General features: G+C 27.9%; 2 protein-coding genes across 3 annotated transcripts in view; one reads left to right on the top strand and one right to left on the bottom strand.

Moving 5' to 3' along the window:
• Positions 1 to 260: 260 nt before the first annotated feature.
• Thor (eukaryotic translation initiation factor 4E binding protein thor) lies at positions 261 to 9,482 on the bottom strand. Its single transcript, XM_016053342.4, has 3 exons — positions 8,730 to 9,482; positions 4,740 to 4,901; positions 261 to 753 (listed from the first exon to the last, which is right to left on the bottom strand). The coding sequence occupies exons 1-3, from the start codon at positions 8,869 to 8,871 to the stop codon at positions 716 to 718; spliced, it is 342 nt and encodes a 113-aa protein (XP_015908828.1). The 5' UTR covers positions 8,872 to 9,482; the 3' UTR covers positions 261 to 715.
• The window catches only part of LOC107440426 (alpha-2-macroglobulin receptor-associated protein), a 13,866-nt gene continuing 6,150 nt past the window's right edge, over positions 9,240 to 16,955 (top strand). Inside the window, exons 1-4 of one of the 2 annotated variants that reach the window (XM_016053338.5) lie at positions 9,240 to 9,554; positions 12,791 to 12,932; positions 14,218 to 14,388; positions 15,984 to 16,085. In XM_016053338.5, the coding sequence (XP_015908824.3) occupies positions 9,393 to 9,554; positions 12,791 to 12,932; positions 14,218 to 14,388; positions 15,984 to 16,085 (577 nt within the window). In that variant the 5' untranslated portion in view covers positions 9,240 to 9,392. Of the gene's footprint in view, positions 9,555 to 9,872; positions 10,177 to 12,790; positions 12,933 to 14,217; positions 14,389 to 15,983; positions 16,086 to 16,955 lie in introns of those variants that run through there. The other variant, XM_016053339.5, reaches the window with a different exon arrangement.

Below are 16,955 nucleotides of genomic sequence, written 5' to 3'. Positions count from 1 at the left end.
GAATGAACTTTTCATTAGATATTTTTTCCCACCACATAACGTGCATATCAAGTTCCTTAGATATCGGTAAATTCGAACGAACTCTACGTTGGCCTAAAGCAGTGGAATTTCAATTTAAGTACTTAATACATTAAAGATTAACAATTTTAAATTTTGTCACGTTCATTTTATTTATTTACAAAATTCGAGCAATTATGCAGAAAAAAAACAGAGTTAACAGTGTAGAAGTGTATTCAATTTAAAAAAGAAATCCAGAGATATCGAACCAGAAAATAATGACTTTTTATTACTATAAAAAGCAATCTCCTTCACATTTGCTAACCTTGGCCATGCAACAAAAACAAATCGTAAGTATATCATAACATCCATTTATAGACTAAAAAAAAAAAAAAAAAAAGAGAGAGAAAAATATCATGGTGGTTCAAATACAAAACATATCATCAAGTCAAAAAAACTGACTTATAACAATTCTGCAAGTAACAAAACCACCCAGTTTATGACTGGGCTGTAAGAGGTACAGAAGTTAACGCAAAACGTTTTGCTTTAACAAAAAACATATCAAGTATAACAAATTTGGCAGATCTCAGCTTGGTTGAGTATAGTGATCCTAAACACAAGACTGGTCTTCCTTACAAACATAAGATGGCTTTTTAGAATGTAACAGAGATAACAATGGCACGGAAAACCCAAGGTCTAAGCTTTTTAAGTTGGAGCGTTACACATCCATTGTAAAGAGGGCATCCTCATGGTTTTCTGAAATAAATACATTGTATAAGATAAAACAAGCTTTAGTAATTTTTTTTATATTAATGGTTTATTACAATATGCAATTCTATCCTGATTCAGATAAACTAATAAAAAGTGGCAAGCAAATTAATTGATATAAAGACATGCTTCTAATTTTTGAATTTGAATATAAATTTTTTTAATAAAATTTGGCTCCAATAATAATAAAGAATATTTTGTCAGAAACAAAGTTGTTTAAAAAAGGTTACTCTTTAATTGTGTATTTATATATCAAAGTATAGCACCAGTAGGAAATACAATCATAGAGCACCATAAAATTCTTTGACTTAGTAGCAATTATAGTAAGGTATTGAAGGAAAATTATTGGATTTTTGAAATTTCAGGAGGAAAAAATAAGTCATGGTTAGTGTGAGAGTAACAGAACATTCAGAAAATTTTCTTTTAATGAATCAATTTGGATCAATTTATAGGATCACTCGTTTCTGTGAAAAAAATAATAACTATGCAACCAGCGTCAAAGTTGTTAAGTGTATACTATACTGCTGTGCAATAGAAAAATTGAAGAATTAAGCAAAAAATTCAAAATCAATATTTATATGTATTTGGTATATTTGTATAAGCTGCATATTGAAATTTTATTTTAGAGTTGACAGCAACATGAAGAAAACAGTTATCATGCAGCTTTTCTTGAAATCTATTCTAAAGCACTTACACACCCCCCCCCCCTATGTATGACATTATAGAACTTAACATTCTTGATCGCAGGCTTTTATTTCTTCCTCCTTTTCAAACTTTTTATTCTTTCTATACAGAGTGGTAGTAAAACACCTTAATTCTTCAAATGTTGAGCCCCCACTTTGGTAAAATTGCACTGAAATTTCTCTTATATGCATTTTGAATAATATGAGAAAACAAGTTTTTGGATGAAGCAAAGCCTGCTTCTAAAAATTGGAACTAAAGGGGGTTATTTCTTTTTTTATATACTATAACTACACCTTTCTAACTTAAAAAGAAAAGAAAAAAGGTATAAAAAAATTTAAAACATTTGTCAAGATATTATGATACTGCAAAGTTGAACTAAATAATTTTTAAGTTTAATGAATAAAATGATGAAAAAAAAAAAATCAAATTTATTCAATTTAAATATTACTGACATAGTTTTTCCCGAGTTCTATAACCAGGGGTCTGTCCAGGCCGAATTTACTACCGTTTAGCGGTACCTTCACAAATGCAACTTTAGGAAAAACGGTAGTTTCACAAATTCAATTTTAGGAAAAACGGTAGCTTCACAAAATACTTTTTCCTAAAATTTCATTTTTGTATCCCTTAAGAAACGATAAATCCATATTTTTGTGTTGATTCTTTAATATAATTTTTCACAAATTATGTCTAAATTTTCACAAAATAGGTACCTCTCAGAAAAACCTAGACAGACCCCTGATAACACACTTCTGAAAAACTTTATCAGTAATATTTTAAAGTTATATTATAACTTAATGTTCACTAGGGAATATTAAATCATAATACAACTTTTCAACCCTTTCTCTCCACTTAAAAAAAATTCTTATTCACCCACAAAAGATTCTTTTCAACAATGTATGTGAATTACATGTAACATAAGGGGTGCATAAATTAAGTAATAATATTCTTTATTCAAATATAATTAAAACTTAATATTTCCTCTCTCAAAATAATTCTCTCGGGAAACCATACATCATAGGTGACAGTTCTTCCTAATCGATATTCTTAATAGAAGTGCAGAAACACGGACATTGGAATAGCTCTAAAAATTGTCGGTTAAAGCCTTCCAAGCGTCCCAAAATCACATGATGGGAGATGAATCTTCAGAGAAGAAATTAAGCAGCCCCAGGAACATGTTTGCTATCCAAAAACACATTTATTGACATTTCAGAGTGAAAAGACCCTTTGCCATTCTTCATGTTTGATTGGTCTCACAGGCATGATCTTTTTGCAGTTCAAATTAAATTCAAAACCACAATGATAAGTGGTGGGATATAAATTCCAATGTTCTTCAATCATTCTAATTGCTATGATGGGCCTGAAAATTCGAGATCCGAAATTATCTTCAGAAAATTACTTAGGCCACCAAAACACGTGGGCTCATTAAAAAAAAAAAGTGTTTTTTTTTCCTGAAGTTTTAGTTGATTAATTTCGAAGCAAAATCAGATAACTTACCATCGCTCCATATTAATGTTATTCATTTTTAGAGAGCACTGCAAAAACTGATTTCACAAAAAAGATGACTTAGGACAATCAAGCTAATCTACTGCAAGGACAGCCAAACTTAGGGGGCTTTAGCCTTCTCACATTTCATAAATGAAGGGATATAGTCCCTTGAAGATGATAGTTTTTCTCTTAATATTTGTGTAATTAAATTTACAATTAAAAAAATTGACATTTTTTTGTCTGAATTCTAAAAAAATGTCTATACTTCAAGTGAGCTTTAACATGTCCTTGGAGAAAACTGCAAACAAATCACCGGTTACTCATCCCCTCACAGAAGAAATATACTGCCTCACTACTGATGAATGGTAAAAATTCTTGGTTTCAAATGCCACAGCAAACAAAATAAAAAAAGGACAAAAAAACAAACAATGAAACAGAATAAAAAAATATTGTTAAATTAGACAAACCAAATATAGATTCTTTCTGGCTGATTCATTTAAATTTTATTTTGTACTGAAGTAACAGTTTTTATATCGATAGGCTGTTCCATAATGGCTCCCCTTAATAAATATTTCCAGCATCATTATACAAAGTGAACTATGCAAACTTGGGACTGCAAATTATTTAAACCAGAAAGAATGGAAACACCTCGAAACTATGATAAATAACTACTGAATCTAATAATAGCTAAATAGTTAAGATCGAAAACCACTTTATGTGAGAATGGATGAAAAGTTAGATGCATTCTCTTTCTTGGCATATGATTGTAAACATGAAAAAAATTATAATCACGTAGAAATAAAAAACATCTTTTCTTTCCAATGCCCACCAGATTGACGCACATTGTTTAGGTATCAATAAGGTACATTTGTTGCTCACCCCTTCAGGGGCATCATATTAGGTGGGCTAACATTGCTCCTACAGTATGGAACAGAGAATAAAAGAAAATCCACACTTTGTCTGGAATTAGAACTCAAGACCTTTCTGATGAGAGGTCAGATTCCTGACCATTACACAGTCTGCTCCACATAAGAAAAAAAAAACATGTTTGAAAAAAGCATTAAGAAGTTTATTTGTGTGTAAATTTATTAATTTTCAATATTTTTTTATTATTATTTATTTAAATGCTACTTCATGAAATGAAAAACAAATGGAACAAGAGGATATGTATATCACAATAGATCAAGAATTTAAAAATATAGCATTTAATTTTAAGAAACCCATTTCCATTTAATAAACTTAGCTAAAATTAATTAGTGAATTATTCTCTAATACACCACATCAAAAAATCCAGATTGCCACAAATCACAAATCCAGACACCACAGATCTTTACAAATTCAAGAATTTTAAGTTTTATTTTTTCTCAAACAATTTGAAAAAAATGCACAAAATCTTTTGCTAATGTGGTTATTCTGCAATATCCTGGAATATATTGCAAAGTACAACAGTTTTAAAAAACAATTAAAAAAGAAGAAAAAATATTATCAGGGTTCATGCTTTATTTCTGAAGAAAAAAATTTCCTTAAAATGCAAGCCATTTATAATGAAAGCATGAAATAACAAAGACTCAATTATAATATATTAATAATGAAGAAATATTGTCTCATTATTAATTCAGAATCATTATCATTTCCATATATTATTAGATGTGAAACAATCTTAAACCTTTTAAGCTTGAAATTCTGTGAAGTACAGAATGGCTAGTTGAATGTTCTGCAGCAGAATAAAAATAAAAGCATAAACTTCTAATTCCTATCTCAAATAAAATAAAAATACAAGGATAAGAATTTGTAATTTTCTTTACCATTCTTTTCCTCAATGCGCTCCACAGTGCCATTTTCCTTTGGTTTCTTATGATTAGGACTAGTAATGCCAGGAATATTCGGCAAATTCTTTGGAGGAGTTCGAGCGATTGGAGAATTCCGCATTTGCATTAAAAATGCTCTATCATAAAAAATTCTAGTACCTATAGAAGAGAGTACATTGTTAACATCAATGCACAAATTTTATACAAATTTTGAAATAAATACATAATTTAAATTTTTTAATTTATTTGCTCAATCAAATTTTAATACATAATATATAATATAATATATTAATATATAGGAAAAAGAAAATTAACTATTAAAAAGTATCTAAAAATTATTATGCCAAAATCTTATAAAAATAAAATGAAAATTTTTTTTCTCCAGAGCTTGCACAAAATAAATTTATTTTTAATTCTTCACCACAAACTCTTTTAAAATATTATCGAGGGTCTAGGGTAGGAGTGCACAACATGTGGCCCTTGGGAATTTCTGAACGCAATAATAACATTAATTTTAATTTGGTTTTTGTTTAAACATTGTGAATTTTCTTTAATTAAAATATTTAATTCAAATTTATACTAATCTATAAAATGCATATATTTTTTGCACTTTCATTTTGTAAGCTCCTTTTTTGGTAAGTATTTACATCTATATATATTCGATAAATTAATTATTGTGAAAAATGGAAAAAAGTTTTTTCTAAAAAAAGTATGTTTTTTTTATTTTAAATAAATTCAAATAATTAAAAGTATTTCATTTTCTGCAAATATGTTAAGTTTACTAATAAAAATATTTAGTGCTTACAGCACTAATGTTTACATTAAAATTATCATATTTGCCGCAAACATGACTAAATATGTGTGCTGCCCTTCGTTAATCTACCTGCTATGCAAAAGTGGCCCTTCATTCAAAAAGGTTGTGAATCCCTAGTCTAGGGCAAAATATTCTCAAGGATAATATTTTACCTAATAAATAAGCTAGATCTAATTTTTTTATTATTTGAATACCAACATATTTATACCAAGGGGGAAAAAACACTTTTAACAGGATCTCATTAATCTTAATTCCTGTCTATTTTAACTTTTTAATAAAATAACTAACTAATATAAAACCCACTCTTAAAATATAGAGTATAATAAGAAAAATAGAATCGGCACCAATAATATGCAAATAGCATCTACAATAGTCTTATAAATAGCATTTAAATCACAATTAAATAATTAATAATAAATGGAAAAAAAAAAAAAAAACAGTTGTCACACCAAAAAAAAATTATAATTTCAAAAAAAAAAAAAAAAAAAAAAAAAAAAAACTAAGGATTTTAGGTGCAATTTTATCTCATCTATTATCTAAATTATCTTTTATTTATCTATTATTTATAAGCATATGATTTTGTTTATTAACATAAATTCATAGATAAAAAGATAATTAGAATCCTAGATAACATTTCATAGATAAAAAAGATAAATAATGACCAGAGCATAATAAAAGAGAATTAGGATTAAGACTGATTATAATATTTTGGTGAAGGAAATAACAAAAACAAATTAAGACATAAAGGGCTTATAAAAGGGTGGCTAAAATAGATGGTTTTAATAATTTATATTCTTTATGGCATAAACTAGTGCACAATTTAGCATTTTTTAAACTTCTTTTTCTCGAACTGATTAAATATTTTCTTAACTTGTTAAGTATGAGTACCGGCAAAATAACTAGCAATGATACAATATTTCTCAGATTTATTCAAATAACTTAATTAGAAGAATTTTCTCTCTTTTTTTTAATAAATTAAATTAGAAAAGTTCAAAATGCAGAATCTACTATAAATAATTGCATCATCTGATTGAATAAGAATAGTTGACTTAAGAATAATTTATTGGGTGTTGTCATAGAAAAAACTGTCATAACATTTACTTATCTGCTGTAATCAAAACATTTTTGTATATTAGTCCAAAAAAAAAAAAAAACTATTTAAAATATTAAAACATTGCGCACCATGACAATCAGGTGAGCTGGATTTTTTGATCAATGACCGTGAGTACAAGCTGAGATACAATTGTTAAACAAATTTCAAGTCACTATAAAATTGATGTTAAAATAAAAATTTACAGAAAATATATTTACAAGATAAATTTTTTTTAACAGAATGAATTATAAAAGTGTCAGAAATTTCAAATTATTTGCAATTCAGATGGGAGAAGGTACTAGAAAAGAAAAACAAAGCAGTTACACTTAATATTAAAAAATACTAATATTATTACAAATTTTTGCTTAAGTGAAGTTAATTATTATCATGTTATAAATAATAATTTCAATTTATTTATTTAAGTATCAATTCCACAACTCAACTACTTCAGATAACAAAGGGAAACAAAAATATCTTTTATAACTAGTCTTTAAAAACATAAGAATCAATCCCTCAGAAACTTAGCACTTTTCTTACAGTAGGTAAAGGAGAAAATAGAGGACATTTACTTTTAAAGTTTATACCCAAAAATAAAATTAAAATATCAATCTACATTTATACAGGATCTCATCTGAGGAGATTAAAATACTTTAAGAAAATTTAATTTACATCATAAATTTAAATAAAGTAATATCATTTTAAGCTTTTTTTTTCTTTCTCCTCTCAGTAACATATTGAAGAACTTTATCCCATTCTGGAATTTATTTCCCTATTTATCAGGACATGTTCTAGATCAGTGGAGATATTCTAGAAACAGTGGACATGTTCTAGAAACAGTGGACATGTTCTAGAACATGTCCACTGTTCTAGAACATGTCCACTGTTTCTACCCACATAAAAACACTATTTATCTGAAACTTTTCAAATCACTATGAATGAGGTTATGATACAAATTCTGAGTTATTCCTGCAAATAAAAATTCTATTTCAAGACCAAAAAATTCACTAAATATAGGAAATAATGTTTTTATTTATTATTTCTGTTTATTTGAAGGTGGTTAAAGCTAACATTGAAGGAATAAAATTTCATAGTTTTAAAAATTCTATGATATTATTTTAAAATTTCAAAAAATACTTTTAACTTATAAGATAATGTAATAAAGATATTAACTAACTATGTCTTGAATAAATAACTTGTTTTACAATAGAAAAAACAGAAACATCCTTTTTTTTTATCATTTTAGTTGACTTGAAGAGAATAATTCATTGACTTAATTTATATATAAGGATATTTAGTAAAGTTCAAGGTTTATAATTAAGAAAGAAAAACAGAATTAAGACTTGAGTTAATATCTTTAAAGCAAAGACAAATTGACTAGGTTATTTAAACTTATGAAGTTAACATTTCTAAAACAACTTTTGTATTCAGTACTTTAAAATATTTATTTAGTTCTATAAATTGCAAGCAATTAATTTGCATTAAATAAGAATACTTCCGAAGAAATGTTGTTAATAAGAAATTCTATTTTAATTCTAATAGCGTTCAGGGATTGCCACACTTGGATATTAAAACCAAGGGAAACTTGTTAATCAAAACACAGTTAACATTCATTCTAGGTTCAGACGATTTTATGATTTCTGTATATAAAAACCTTTTTGTAAAATCTCGCATCGAAAACTATAATTTACAGTATACTTTTTACCATTTAGAAAAAATGTTGCTAGTGAGAAATTCTAAAATCGTCAACGGATTGCCACCATTAGATACCGAAACCTAAGGAATCGCGAAAAGCGAAACATAGCCAGATAGAGAAGAATTGCAATTTTAGTTTCTAAACAGGTATTCAATTTTCATCATACATATGTTAAGATTTCCACCGTTGCATATGCTTATCACGTATAGGTATCGGCGCCGTAATCCTTTTTTTCCGTAAACATCTGACGCATACCAAAACAAAGTCACATGCTTCAATCAAAACAAAACATATGTCTTTAAATGGACCACAACTTATAATGCCAAAACTAAGCTATTAAAATTTTAAACATAAATAATATTTTTTAAAAAAAATATGAATACAAACCCCCTGGAGTAGTGGAAAAAATGCTCCCACCAGGTGTAGAAGAGTAGTCTATAGGTAATTGAGACGGATCATTAATTACCACTCTACCAGGGATTTCTCGAGTATTGCTAGTTTTCCTTTGAGGGGAATTATTATTCATCATCTTCAATGTATTTACAAAAATATATATAAAAAAATAACAACGAGTAAAAACTTTAAATCATCAACAAAGTATAATTACAAAACGACTCTTGCAATCCTAGAACCACGACGCACAATAACAAATATACACACAAAAAACAAGCGAAATGTGAAGCACGCTACCGCTATTGCCATAGGATAATACAAAATTACGTCATGTAGTTTTCTTTTTTGAAATTAAAATTGTAAATTAAGTGCTATATGTGATTTAATATTATTTAAATATTTTTAAAGCATTTTTTATATGCTTTTATGCTTATAATTCAATTTTATTAGTATTATTTCAGTTTTTCTTTGAGGCATGTTTTTATTTCTGAATCTCACTGTAACTTTAGCTATTATTATTTGTTGCTGTCTGCTTGTCTGCTGCTCAAGAGAGAAATTTGAGACGAAGTGACTGATGTTTATTCACCTTTATATTATACATCTTGGGAATTTATAGGCTAACTTTATTTGTCTTAGTCATACTTTTATGAGCTTAAAATGTCTTTGACTCGTGTTATTATTTTTTTTACTCTGTTCATATTAAGCTATTGTAGTAAATATTCTAAAAAAGCTAACGTACCCGATTATGATAAACTGCAAACAAAAGATAAACCATTTAGAATTCAAAAAATAAATTTAATCTGGGAAAAAGCCTCTAAAGTGAGTAAGAAATGCGTATTGTTTTTTCTCTGCAGTTTTGTTATTTTAATGAGATATTTTATGCTAAAAGGAATTATTATGTTTTCTCATAATTTGTGATTTATTTACATAAACGGATTTGATGTCTCTGCAAATAAAAAAAAATTTACTACGGAAAATGACTTTGATTTTATTAAAATTGCCGATTGAGACTCCGAACGACGTTTAATTTTTTCTGCGATGCCGGTAATAATTTAAAGCCAATTACTAAGTAGTTCGTATCAATGTCAGAATCTCTTACTACAGGAAATGTATAATTAGAAGGCGTCGTCTGTAAATAAGGAAATAGTTTCTTATCGTAATCAGCGATGGCATAATTACCGAGTCTTGGCAACTTCAACAGTGGTTGACCAGAAATTTAAAAAAGAAAAAAAAATCCCTTCAACTTTATTTGTCTTAGTCATAGTTTTATGAGCTCAAAATGTCTTTGACTCGTGTTATTATTTTTTTTACTCTATTTATATTAAGCTGCTGTAGTAAACATTCTAAAAAAGCTAACGTACCCGATTATGATAAACTGCAAACAATAGATAAACCATTTAGAATTCAAAAAATAAATTTAATGTGGGAAAAAGCCTCCAAAGTGAGTAAGAAATGTGTATTGTTTTTTCTCTGCAGTTTTGTTATTTTAATAAGATATTTTATGTTAAAAGGAATTATTATGTTTTCTCATATTTTGTGATTTATTTACATAGACGGATTTGATGTTTCTGCAAATAAAAAAAAAAATTATACAATTAAAAATGACTTTGCTTTTATTGAAATTGTTGATTCAGACTCCTAACGACCTTTAATTGGGGAGATTTCCGTATTGTGGTCTGTGGCAGAATAATTGCCAAGTCTTGGAAACTTCCGGGCAGTGGCCCGCAATAAACTAAAAAAACTGAAAGGGACCAACTCGAAAGGTATAACTAGTAGCCACCCCCTGGCAAACATCTGCATAAAAATTTGCAAGTTTAAAATCTATTTGGCATCTTAGCGATGTCAGTATCTCTTACTATAGGAAATGTATAATTCGAAGGCGTCCTCTGTAATTAAGGTAATAGTTCCATATCATGATCAGCGATGGAATAATCGTAGATTCTTGGCAATTTCATCAGTGGTTGACCAGAAATTAAAAAAAAACATTCCTAAAGAGGATCAACTTCCTGGCAGCGGCCCGTGAGAAGGTAAAGAAAACATCACAGAAAGTGACCAACTCGAAACGTAGACTGCCCCAGGCAAATATCTACATGTTTTTTTTAAAAAATTAACTAAATTAAAATTAGTTTAAAATCCATATGGAACCTTGGTAATTGTAGTTGGCACACCAGGTCACAATATAGAAATATCTCTAAATAATTTAACAGATAAAACTGTTATTTAATTAATTGGTCAATTTTGATTTTCAATATAAGACAAAATAATGGTCAAGTCTTCCAGGCCATAGACGTAGCGTGAGGGGGCGTAGATTTTATTTTTAGAAAATTCTTCGTTTATTTAAGTGTTATGTATATATGCATTTTTATTGTATATATGTATGCATATTTTTATATATAAAACTTATGACATGGTTGAAAAAATGTTGGCAATTACTAACTTTTTTAACTGTGATGACATCTGAGTTTCTGTTTTGTGCACGATTTCGTATTGGTGATTAATAATGATTTATATACTTTTTTCTTTGTCATACCCCTATAAAGAACTAATGCAAAGAATGCTATAACCTTGCTTTTTATATAAATTATTTCAATGCTTGCAGAACATTGAATTACGTGAGATTGATTTGCCCAAATTCTCTTAATTTAACTATCAGGGGTCTGTCCAGACATTTTGTGAAAGGTCCGTTTTTGTAAAATTGTGAAAAAATTACTCATAATTTGTGAATATAGAATAAACGTTAAGTCACATTCTTTCAACCAGGGTCCTGCTTTCGTGAATTTGTGCAAATAAGGTCCTGTTATTGCAAAAAGCTTTTTCAAGGAGTGTAAATTAAAGAGTTTAAATTGTAAAAAGATACAAGATTATGCTCAACACTGTAAAATCATAATGAAAAAATTTTTTAAAAAATAAACAGCAATTGCTTGTACTAAATTAGAGATGCAACATACAAATATTTGGTATTTAGCCTATAGTGCTGAATGCAGAATATTCATTTCGGACGAGTAAGGGAAGAAGCGTCTGCCGAAGACAAAACCTAGTTCGTTTACATCTGTCTTTCTCCCTCCCCCTGGGAAAGATTTATTCGATTAACAAAACAATAATGAAGATAAACAAATTTGTGAAGGGTCCGTTTTTATGTAAAGATATTTTGTGTAGGGTCCGTTAACGGACCCAAATCTCTTCTAAACAGACCCTTGACAATGTATGCAAAATAAATTTTAAACATACTGTTTACTTGATAAAAATAAATATTTTTTTGTGGCCATCTGATACATGTAGAAAGTGAATATTTAAAGGCCCAATTTTGCCCATGTTTTGACTGCACCTCACCAAATCCTAGTGAGGGCTTTTAATAAAGGGAATTAAAACATTTCCCTTTTTAAAAAATTAAAAAAGGGAGGTGGAAAATGACAAAAGTAGAGGCGTCAATAAAAATAGATTTCTTTTTCATATATATTTATGCTAAATAATTTGTAGTTGAGTGAAAAGAATTATAGATTAATAAATTTCTTTCTAATTTATGTGACACAATTAGTATAGATATTTTTTTTAAAAGAGTGTTTTCATTTATGCTTTAAAAATAGACCTGTAAAAAATATAGTATATTTCGCTACACATTTCCCCTGTTGAGGTAACTTTTTTACCATTACCTTTTTTTTTCCAGAGACCCATTTTACCAGTACCTTTTTTTACAGGATCTTTTTTTTCCCCCCAGTCTACCAAAAGACAAGTTTTATTTACAAAAATGTAGCTGTGTTGTTAATTTTATTCATTATGCTTATATATATTTTTATTGAGTTAGCTTAAATTTTTTATTTTTTAAAAGCTAAATGTCTAGTTTTAAGTAGGCACTACAATGTTTTAAAATGGAATAAATTTAATAACATTTAATTTAGAAGTGACAGACTTTCTTCTTGAGCACTATAGCCTGTTACAGATCAAAAGGTTGTAGCTCTTAATTTTTTGATTTGTTTAAATCTTACCTGGCATAATAATTTTCCATCAACTCCCTCCCAAGTTTGATCTGTTATACCTAAAATGTATTTTTATTTTAGAAATTACCTCCTGAGAAGCTAAAATCTTTATACACTGATCTCAAATTTCAAGATAAAGAAGAATTAGCTTGGAAGAAACAAAAAAGTGAAGGCTTAGATAAGAGCGGATTAAAAGAGAGCTTAATTGTTAAAAGCTTCTCTGGTAATATTTATTAAATTATTATTTAAAATTTTTTCCATTTTCTCATTTAATCAATTGTTTTAAGTAAGATTAACAATGTTGACTCTGAGTTAGTACATTTTATTGATATGATTAGTCTTCTTAGGATGCCTTACTGATTATACCCTAGGTAAATCAATGTAAAAAAAGGGGGATTACATGTGTTCATCATAAGTTTACACAAACAATTTCTATATTGAAGCACTAATCCTACAGTTAATAATAAAAATTTAAATTTTTAATGTTATAAAATTTTTCAAATGTAGGAAGAAAAAAAAAAGATCTATAATTTATGCTTTATTTAAATTCTTTAAATCAAATATTATGGTATTACTACAAAAAGAAAAATAAGTTCTAGGGTTCTTCTTTTTTCTAAATTTATATTTTTTATTATTATTTATTTATTTTGTTGATATTTTGCTCCTGATGAGCAAAATATAGTGCGACTTTGAGGAGAACTCCTCCAGACTGAAAGTCTGGGGCTGTTTGCTGCTATGGTAACAGGTGAGAGTACATTTACAGAGATGCCAACTTGCTCCGGACAGCAAATATATATTTTAAAGTGGTAGTTTATCAATTGTAATTCTTGGTTTAATAAATTCAATTTAATGGATTTTTATCCACCACTATTTCTAAATAATTCGTAGGCTTATATCATTCACCACTTTATAGTTCTTATGTCCTGCTGTACCTTTTCAAAAGCAAAAATAGTCAAATATTTTCAAAATTTGCTTTGTAATTAATTGCCGTTTTTGTAAATTATTTTGGCGTGTCCGGAGCAGTTGGTATCTCTGCATTTCTAATGGGGGAGAAATGGAGGAAAGAGGGTGTCGATTGGTTTACTCTCGATGACCTACGCTAAGATTAAGACAAAACTATTCACCCCACACCCCTATTCGAAGTGATCTTACCTCGTAACCATAGTACCCGCCACAACGTGAGACGGGTGTCTGGAGGAGTTCTCTTGAAAGCCGCACTATATATCTAAGAGTAATTCTACAACAGTTCAACCTTTCTAGGAAAGAGCATGCAATGTAATTACAAAATGCAACTTTTGCTCTCAGCTTATGTAATAGCAAGCATTATTTATAAAATAACATTAAAAAGCATAATATACTTTTAAATGTATTTTATTTCGAAGTGTGTGCAAGTGCACCTTATTAACACCCTTGGTAGTAAACTTTTAAAAGAAAACTATTAAACATATTTTAGCTTTAGACAATAATGAAATGTCTAATAGGCTTAAAGATTTTATATTTTCTTTTAGCTATTTTAGAAAAATATAATCTGCAGGATGACTTCAAAGTTCTACAGGATGCAGCTTTGATTTCCAAACCTGTTGTTGAAGAAATGTCTAATGGAGTCTATTATAAAAATGTCTTTAGAGATAAGAAACTGAATAAGCTGTGGTTGAAAGCTGAAAAACAAGGTTTTGCATGTAAGTTTACACTGCACTATATTTGTCGTTTTTTCTTTTACTTTATTTCCCCACTTATTTTTTTAATATTGACAGGGGTCGCATTCCCCCTAAAATTCATAAAATTCCTAAAACTATGTGCAAACCCTAAAATTCCTAAAAATCTGATAAAATTTTGTTGGTGTTCCTAAAAAATTAGAGTTATAGGCTAAATATAAATAAAAAAGCAATAATCTAAAATATAATAATTTAACTACATTAATTAAAACTGTTTTAATTTTGCCACATGGGAATTCTGATCCTGAGATAGGTTTTTCGATAAATAAAGCAATGCTTGATGTGAGTCACCATGAGAATACTATTATGTCTCTTAGACTAATCAAAGATACCATTCGAAATTATGGAGGAGTGTTGAAGATCACCACAACACTATTGAGGGCAGTAAAAGAATCTCAACAATCATATCAAGAATATATTAGAAAAATGATCATGATTCATTTGTTTTTCTCTAACTTCTAATATAAATTGCTGATTTGAAATCTAATAATATCACACAATAGTTTTTCTTAATAAAGTAAGGTAAAGGGTAATAATAAAGTTTTGATTAAGAAGGTAAAAATTAAATAAAAATTCAAGTTGGTGTTAATTTATTTTTTCTCTTGATTTATTCTCACTTTTGCCTGTTCCTGAATTATGCACTTAATTTCTGATAGGTAATATGTAAAGTTGAAATTTCATTTTTACACTTTAGAGATTTCATTCTTAACTTAATAAATTTCAGAGCTTTATTTTATGGCTTGCAATTATTTATGATATGTGTGGATGAATTGTAATAATCTTCTGTTATGTAATAAACTACCGTGTGTTCTGTTTTTATCCTAGCAAAATCATATATTACCCCTAAAATTTACCTAAAACTTTTTGAAAAAAGTTCCTAAAATTACCCTAAAATTTTAAAAAACTTTGCTGCTACCCCTGTATTGAGGACTAATTTTAAAATGCATAGATTGTAATATGTGTAGAGTAATGCAAGCATGAACCAATATTCTTTCAAATCATCACTTAGGATGAATCTCAGACAGCTGCCAACTGTCCACACACCATTAAGTGTGGTAGTTAATGCCCATTAGTGTGGCATTAACTGCCACACTTAGTGATGTCAGGGGTCACAGTTGGTGAATGATTGAGAGCTGATATTATCTAAAAACGATTCTTAGAAAAGAATGTATTATCTATAAAAGAATCTTAAAAAGGAAATGATAAATGTGATTATAATGTTTAAACTTTGTCTTCAAAAAATTGTAATTAAATAGAAAAAATTATTATAATTTTAATAGCTATTTGATAATGGCTATAACATCTGTCACTTTTTGAAAATATTAGTCATAATGCATAATGCAATTCATAATAACTCCGGTTAATTGTGATATTGATTAATTATTAGGTCAAGTTAATTATGATATGACTCAGCTGGTTAATCATCTATTTATAGTCTACAAATATATTAAACATATTCTGGTTTTTATTAATTATTTTGTTTTTATGTAATGATTAATATCTTTAAGTTTTAAGCATGAATTTATTTTAAAAGTTTCAATTTTTCTTTCTCCTGAAAGCGGAAGAATTGAAAACTTTAAAAGAAGAATTTCAGCATCATCAAGATAAGATAGATCAATATTATCAACTTCTTAATCAGCTCCATACTAAATCTTCTGATGGTATTATATTTCCTTTTCTTTTGTTTATTTTTCTTTAATATTTTTCCATCTAAATCTTGTTGTTTCTCTTATACTTTTTTCTAATATGTTTTTGAGGCTCATATTTTGTTCTTGATTTTAGTGATTTATGTTGAAACAAAGTAAAATATGTAATTATTTTAAAATAGTTTTAATGTGCGGTTTATCCAAATAAATTTATTTGAATCAAATTAAATTGTATTATTATCAATAAAGTTTTAACTTAATTCAATAATTTTATGTTTTTATATCATGATTTTTTACAAATATTTTCTTAAATGTGCAAATGAGTTATAGTCAACTTAATTTATTCAGAGTTGCGGGAGAAGATAAAAGATTAAAATTACTGTATTAAATATTTGAAAAGAAATGAAATAATATTAAAATACATAATTGTATTCAAAAAATATTTCTTAAGAGATACAATATTCCATATGTTTTTTTTATTTTATTTCATACCTCTATCCACTTTAACTTTCAAGTTTCTTCTTTTTGCTTCAAGCTATTATGCTCTAAATTTTGATCTTGTGAGTCATATAAATGCATAATTGTTAATTATCATATGACAATAGAAAAGTTCTGATTTGGGGAGAAAAAATTATCCTCATGATGATTAAACTAAAATATTCAGAGATTTAGTGCGGACTTGTGAGTATCACTTTTCTGAGATAAAATTTCTGGTGTGAAAAATTGCCTGTTGTGGAAATGTAATGTCATGTTCTGTGGGAAAGATTAAGTTATGCTAATGTAACTAAAATAAGAATACATTGTATTCTTATTTAAAAAAAAATAATATTTCTGCAACAGATCGTTGTGAGCCAAGGGGTCATAGAGGTTAAGGCTTCACAATTT

The sequence above is a fragment of the Parasteatoda tepidariorum genome, chromosome 4 (genome assembly GCF_982258835.1).
Source record: "Parasteatoda tepidariorum strain Cologne lab strain chromosome 4, Ptep-v5.0, whole genome shotgun sequence".
Classification (NCBI taxonomy): Eukaryota; Metazoa; Arthropoda; class Arachnida; order Araneae; family Theridiidae; genus Parasteatoda; species Parasteatoda tepidariorum.
Note: the sequence above shows the minus strand (reverse complement) of the source record. Positions and strands in the feature narration are given on the sequence as shown.